This window comes from Acinonyx jubatus, chromosome D2 (genome assembly GCF_027475565.1).
Source record: "Acinonyx jubatus isolate Ajub_Pintada_27869175 chromosome D2, VMU_Ajub_asm_v1.0, whole genome shotgun sequence".
Taxonomy (NCBI): domain Eukaryota; kingdom Metazoa; phylum Chordata; class Mammalia; order Carnivora; family Felidae; genus Acinonyx; species Acinonyx jubatus.
The window spans coordinates 85,864,264-85,871,707 of record NC_069393.1 but is presented as its reverse complement, the minus strand read 5'-3'; the positions used below and the strand labels follow the sequence as shown (position 1 = coordinate 85,871,707).

General features: G+C 60.7%; 1 protein-coding gene across 1 annotated transcript; it reads left to right on the top strand.

Moving 5' to 3' along the window:
* The first annotated feature begins 2,211 nt into the window (after positions 1–2,211).
* LOC106987494 (olfactory receptor 226-like) lies at positions 2,212–3,168 on the top strand. The gene has a single exon (XM_015085786.3). The coding sequence runs from the start codon at positions 2,212–2,214 to the stop codon at positions 3,166–3,168; it is 957 nt and encodes a 318-aa protein (XP_014941272.3).
* The last annotated feature ends 4,276 nt before the right edge of the window (positions 3,169–7,444 follow it).

The window sequence follows — 7,444 nt, the reverse complement described above, 5'->3', positions numbered from 1 at the left end:
TTTGGGGAGCACACATGGAGCATCACAGTGGAGCCTGGGGACTCACCGTGTGTCCTCTCCTGTCTGTGTGACGAGAACTTGGGGCCCCTAATGAAGCACCAGTCTCCCATCCCGTTGGCTAAGCTGACGGCTTTGCTCCCTCTTTCACACAAACAGGCTCTGGATGAGAGAGACATTGATTCCAAGTCCAACAGCTGATCAGTGGCAGGTCTGAGCAGACACTCCTGGAGTCACCAGGGGCCACAGTGGGGGAGAGATAGAGCCCCAGCTACGGGGGAGCTGACCAGGCCCACTGAGATCTGGCCAGGCCGCCTCCTGCTGCATAGGCATCGCTGCCCACCCGGGCCACCAAGCCCACCCGAGTGAACGCAGCAGATGTGCAGGCTTTCTGTGGTCCTCCGAGCTGGTGTATCCCCACCCCCTCGTGGCGTTCTGGGGCCAGGACAGCCCAGCAAGGGTCTGCTCTGACCCCATGGGACAACCGAGGCAGAGAGGGTGGCTATCCCATCCCAGGCACAGGTGTCTCCGGGAGGGTGGGGTTTAAACTGGAGCCACCCATTCCAGAGCTACACCTTAGAGCTCTGGGATCTGCGGCCTGGGATCTGGGGCAGCATGCAGGGGAGAGAGGCAAAGGGCCTGTGGTCACTCAAGGGCACAGGCCAGGAGGAGCCCTGGGGAGTTCTGGGGTTCCGGGAAGAGGCAGGAAGCCGAGAAGAGCTGACACCTGGGCTAGGGGCAGCCCACCCTACCAGGTGCTGGGCTCAAGGGCCTCCCCAGAAGGGGCATCTACTCCATCAGGGCAGGAGGACCACCCTCCACACCCCGCTCAGCCCCAAGCTCAGGTCTGAGGCCCCGGTGGGTAAGGCCTGGTGTGGGGGATGCCCTCTGAGGGCTCACAGCAGCACTCGCTTCGGCAGGACATATACTAAACTTGAGGGTTCAAGGCAGCAAGATGCAGAGCGGAGGCTGGTTTTTGTCCTCCAAGCCCATTCTCCATATCAGCCAGCTTGTTTTAGCAAACTCACTTCCACGTCAAGTGTACGGATACACTCAGGGTGCAGGTAAGAAGCCAAAACCCCAACCGTTCTACAAATGAGTGGATTGGTCCCGACACAGGTTTTGGAGGTCAGGAAGCACGCCTGTGGCCTGCAGGGACGTTCCTAGGACAGAGGCCCTGGCTGATGTGGGGTGGGGTGCAGGGGAGCATTTCAGGGGGCCCCTGAGCCAGGAAACCCGTGGGCGGGCAGGAGGGGAACGCCCGGGGTGAAGGAAGCTGACTTCTGTTTTTAGGGTCTGGCCCTTTCACTGTTGTGAAACAGGTCCTTGTGGAGGCAAGGAAGCCACCTGCCAGTCCTGCCCCTTTGATCCCCTAGCCATCCCTGCAGGGGCTGGAATCGGGGGGCATAGGAAGTCATGGCCCTGAGGGCCCCCTGCACACCTGTGGCCATACCAGTGCGGCTTGGACAGAACCAGGCGAGCCACACATGGAGTCGGGCGGTGGAGGGCTGGACCCCCAGGGCCCATGGCAGGGAGCACGGCTCACCTGGCCAGGACAGGGCGAAAAGGGGACCCAGGGTGGGAAACTCGGCTTCCTGCATCCTCCTAATTCCCTGGGACCCTGAATTCTTCTAGGGAACTGGCACCCCAGGAGTGGCCGTGTTCCCCATCAGCCCCTGTGGCACAAGCCCACGGACGTCCTCCTCAGCATCCCACCCCCCTGGAGGTGCGATAGGTCTGCATCCAACCTGCAGGGCAAGTTCTGGCTGTCATCGTGCGTACAGATGAGGAAGCCCCATCTCATGGCCGCAGATACCCTCCCCCCCGCCCGACCCAAGAAGACGGCGGGAGCCCAGCAGGTCCCTGTCCACCCCAGGCCAACCCCTTGCCCCCTCCCCACAGCAACCATTCTCCTAACCTGGGTGACCTTGGCCAAGGCCTCCCCCACCATCCTGTGGGGCCCCATCCACACCCGTGAGCAGGTCCCCAGGCCGGGCCCCTGAGAGGTTCTCATGGCACCCAGCACACCACAGCCTTCATCCAGTCTGCGGCCAGGCAGGGCCGGTGGCCCCAGGGCAGAGCCCACATCTGCCCAGATCCCACCTGTGCCTGAGGGGAGGCCCACCCGTGGGCAGCAGAGCAGGGGCCGTGGCCTCCAGCACCCCACCCACCAGCCAGCATCTGACCCATTGTCTCTGCCACCAGGTGAACACCATGCCCTTCGGGGACAATCGCTCGGAGGTGACAGAGTTCATCCTGGTGGGCTTCTCGGGCTCGCTGGGCCTCCACGTGTGCCTGGTGGTGCTGTTCACGCTGGCCTACATGCTGACCGTCACAGAGAACGTGGTCGTCGTCGCCATGATCCGGGTCAGCCCCCAGCTGCACAAGCCCATGTATGTCTTCCTCAGCAACCTGTCCTTCCTGGAGGTGTGGTACGTCTCCGTCACCGTGCCCAAGATGCTGCTTAGCCTGGCAGAGCCCCAGTTCCGACACATCTCCTTCACGGGCTGCATGACGCAGCTGTATTTCTTCCTGGCGCTGGCCTGCACCGAGTGCATGCTCCTGGGTGTCATGGCCTATGACCGCTACGTGGCCATCTGCAGCCCCCTGCGCTACCCGGCCATCATGAGCCCCAGCCTCTGCAGCTTCCTGGCCACCAGCTCCTGGCTCTCGGGCTTCACCGTCTCCCTGGGAAAGGTCTTCTTCATCTCGCGCCTGGGCTACTGTGGCCCCAACGTCATGAACCACTTCTTCTGTGACGTGTCCCCCCTGCTGAGCCTCGCGTGCTCCGACGTGTCCGTGGCAGAGCTAGTCGACTTCCTCCTGGCTCTGCTCATCCTGCTGGGGCCGCTGCAGCTCACCATCTTCTCGTATGCCGCCATCCTCGGCACCGTGCTGCGCATCCCATCCGCCGCCGGCCGGCGCAAGGCCTTCTCCACCTGTGCCTCGCACCTGGCCGTGGTGGTCATCTTCTACTCCGCCTCCCTCTTCATCTACGCCCGGCCACGCGCCATCTACTCCTTTGACTTCAACAAGGTGGTGTCCGTGGTCTACACGGTGCTCACGCCCCTGCTCAACCCCATCATCTACTGCCTGCGGAACCAGGAAGTCAAGGAGGCCCTACGCAAGGCAGTGCAGAGGGTGGCCCAGGCCCTGGGTGCCCCGTCCTAGGGGCCTCCCTGGGACCTCGCGCTCCCTCAGACCTGCTCCAGACCTCTGTGTCTCCGGTTTATCTCCTGAGTGGCTCCGGTGGGGTGAGGGGCTGAAGGCAGAGTCCTTCCTGTCCCTCATCTGAGTGGTGCCTGCCCAGGACACAGGTTTGGTGACCACCTCAACCTGGCTCACCCCTTCCCAATGCCTGGAACAGATGCCTCGTGTGGAGCCCCCAACCCTGACCCTCTCCGGGTGCCACACAAGGTATCATCCTGGGACACTTTACAACTGCTGCAGAGTACCAGTTACCCCCGCTCCAGGTGGGGACACCCCCGTCCCCCACATCATGCAAGAGTGGGGGGCCAGGTTGCAGGCTGGCCCCACGTCCTTGCTGAGGCCCCAGGCAGCTGGGCGCTCCCTCCTCTAACCAGGCCCCTGGAGACCCGGTCAGCTGCAGCACCACGACCCCCTGCAGTTATGGGAGGTCTTGGACCATGCAGGGTGATGCCCAGGGCAGGTGTGTTGACAACCCAGCCGAGCAAATAAGACTCTGAGGAGTGGTGGATATTCCCAAATGAAAACCAGAACTGGCCACTGAAACCAGCGTCCCCTGACCAGTGTCCCTGTGACCAGCATCCCTCTCTGTTGGGAGTAGGTGGAGTAAGCGAGGCCAGGCTTGAAAGTGTATGTGGGCCCTGGTGCCTGCCCCAGCCACAGCCCCCACACACGCATTGTCACCAAGGGGCAATAGGGTGGCGTCCACGCCCGCTGCACGCCTGGCTGGCCCGGGAGGGCAGGACCTGGGTCTCCCCAGAGGAGCCCTCACCTGCTCTCCTGCTCTCCTTGGCGCCTGGCTTCAAAAGGCGCTCCATCCGAGCCAGCGGATGACTGTGATGGTGCCGTGAACTTTCCACAGCGGCTTCTAGAGTCACAAGGCCTGGCCCCAGCCTGTGCCGCCTGAGAGTTGGTCAGAAATCTCGTGGTGCCTGTGCAGGATTTCAGGTAATAGCTGTCAACTGTGCTGGCAAGGTTGGGAAACCTAGAATGTTCGTCTTGTGCAATGGACGATGGGGGCTTTGAGCTTCACTCTCAGGGCCACCCCAGAAACACACTACAGACTGAGGGTTCAGACCACTCATTCAGCACACACTGGGCTCAATGGGTGTGATGGGCCTTGTGCTGAACGTGACCCGAAGCCTATGAGACCAGGCCCCACCTTGAGCACAGTGTTACCGAGGGCAAGGGCTCACGGAGCACAGGGCAGCGAGGTAGCAGCGGACCGTCATTGCATTAGGAGGTGGTGCTAGGCGGCGAGGGGCTCTCTGTTGTCCCAGGGAGGACACTGCAAGGAGCGGGGGCCAGGGCTATGGGCGGAGCTAAGCAGGGAGCTGCTGCTGGACAGACCAGCACTGACCAACCCGTCGCTGAGTCCTTTCCAAGGGTCTTGGCACAGACCCCACTGCCGTGGCGGCCACTAGGGTTAGCGAATGTCCCATGCAAGGTGCCTGTAAGTCTACAATTTCAGGCACCTCCCTCTTTCATGTGGATGTGCTTCCAAATCAAACTACTGTAAAATGATTGCTTTAAAACATGGGGTGAAAATACTATTGTGCTCACTGGTTTGTCAATTCATAAAGCAAGCATTGAGTGCCAGCCTCTCACTGGGTGCTGTGTGGCCCTGCAGAGACCAGCTGGGTCAGGGAATTCACAGCCTGGCTTAGATACCCGGAAGCAACAGACACCGCTCGGGTCCGGGCCCAGCACAGCAGGGCCTCCAAGGCACCAGAGACACAGGAACTGGTCCAGGCCGGGCATTGGTGCTGTGGGCAGGACCTGGTCTGGGGGGGGCACAGGCACCATGGGCAGGACCTGGTCCGGGGGGGGCACGGGCGCCGTGGGCAGGACCTGGTCCAGGTGGGCACGGGTGCTGTGGGCAGGACCTAGTCTGGGAGGGGCACAGGTGCCATGGGCAGGACCTCCTCCGGGGGGGCACAGGCGCCGTGGGCAGGACCTAGTCTGGGAGGGGCACAGGTGCCGTGGGCAGGACCTAGTCTGGGAGGGGAACAGGTGCCGTGGGCAGGACCTGGTCTGGGGGGGGCACAGGTGCCATGGGCAGGACTGTGAGGCTACAGAGCCGCCCGAGGGAGGAGCCTGAGCTCTGGGCCACCTGAGGCTGGGTGGTCAGCTGTCCATCCACCCAGACAGGCAGGTCTGAGAAGGAGGACCCTGGAAAGCCCAAGAGGTTGCCCGGTTCCTGGCTCTGGAGCTCCAGGGAAAAGTGACCAGAAACAGAACTTGGAGAGTCGTCAGCTTACAGAGGGTGCGCCGTCAGGAGTACGAGAAGGTCACCAGCCGGGGATGAAGCAGAGAAGCACCCTCAGCAAGGAAGCCCTGAGGCGGGAGAGGTGGCCAGGGGGGAGGTCCCCGTAAGGCACCAAGTGAGGACAGACCTGTTCCACTGGGTTTATCAGCAGGTGGCTTGTCAGGTGGGAGAGGGAGAAGGGGTGCTGGAAGGGGCACACCTGCCAGGTCAGCTGGAGAAAGGGCATTGAAGGAACACTGGTGGAGGAGGGGGCTGCTAGAGGAGGCGGCTGTTGGCGGGAGGGGGTTCCTTGTTGCCGAGCAAGCTGATGGGAAGAGCTTGAGGAGGGAGGGGTTGAGGCAAAGGGGTGTAGCCCATCTGGGCAGGAACAGGCCAGGGCCTCAGCTGGGAGGGAGCCCGGCCCTCAGCTCTCCCCGTTCTGAGCGAGGACTGCAGGAGGAATCTCCCTACCAGACTCCCCAGAGCTGCAAAGGGTACCCTTCTCTGAACTGGCCCCTGCTCTCCAGGCCATACCCGGTCCGGGACGATTCTCATCCTAAGCTCCACCTACCCCCACCCCACACCCTGTCCTGGGCTCCAGGCCTCTCAACAGCCCCCACTCCACAGGGGCCCCTCCCACCAAATTCGGATGACTTCCCCTCCAGGGGGACAGAGAGACTTCACGCTGTAATACTGGCATCCACCTGTGCTCACCCCACATTGCCAGCCCTGCAGGGCTGTGCCTCTGTCCCCCTCCACACCGTCCCCAAGCAGAACCCCTGCTGGGACCACCCTGGTCTCCTACCCCTCACCCATTCACTTGACCCTGCCATCAGACTCCTGTTGTCCACAGGTTAAATTTCCAAATCCTTACTGAGACCCTGTGATCCAGGTCTCACCAGCCCCTACCCGAGGACACTGAGGAGGACAGTCCCCTTTGCCCTGACCCCTCTCACAAGCTTGACTCCAAGTGGGGCTCACACAGAAAGACATCCCCTAAGCTGACCCAGCTCCCCGGGTATCCACCTGTGTCTGTCCATCTACTATATACACGTGTTCCAGGCACCCCACCCTCAGGTGGACAGAAGCATCCTGCAGGCCCAGCTGCTCTGTCCACATGTGCCCTGGTGCAGGGACCAAGCACCAGGAGAAAGGCAGCTGTAGGACTGGAGGCCATGAGAGAGGCCCCTGGCATCCACTGGGAGCATCCAGCTGGCTCCTTCCTCATCAGGGCCAGAACTGCCTGATCTGATGCTCCATTTGTTCTGTTTCCTCAGACTCTGGAAGACGGATATTCCTACCCCTCTCTCTGCTCACTGTGAAGTTGGGGGCTATTGCAGCAGACAAGGAGGAGGCCCCTACTCCTGTCTGAGCAGCAGTGTGGAGCCAGACCTGCCCCATTCCCCAGAGCCACAAGAAACAGGATGACCCATTAGCAGATGAAGAGACAGAACTCTGTGGGCTGGAACGCCTCACCACCAGCGGTCCTGTTGACGGCCATTCCCCCCGCCACAGGCCATCTCCAGGGCCTCCTCTGTCTCCTCCCCCAGCCCCAGTGAGGACACAGTTTTCAGTTAAAGATAGTGGATTGAGCATCACATCCTCCCGCCTTAAATCCCACCAGAGTGAAGAGAAAGGAACCCATAGACTAAGGACAATGACAGAGAGGACAGCAGCAACAAAACTCCAGAAACTGGATACATGGAGTGGGCTTGGCAGAGCAGAGAGGACTCAAGTGCAAAGCCCAGGAGCAGCGAGCTTACCACCCAGTACCTCTGACATGGTCTTTATTCGTGGCCGACATGATGGAAAAAGAGGAAACTCATGGAATCTACAATAAAGCTTATTATTCAAAAATCAATTATATTTCTATATACCAGTGACAAACAATAGGAAATTAAATTATCTTTCAGATACCATTTCCACTAGTATCAAAAAAACATAAAATAGCTAAGTGTAGATCTTACAAAAATGTGCAAGAACTGTACTCTC

What these genes read in the sequence shown, in the direction of transcription:
- LOC106987494 (XM_015085786.3), top strand. Translation starts at nt 2,212, where the DNA reads ATGCCCTTCGGGGACAATCGCTCGGAGGTGACAGAGTTCATCCTGGTG.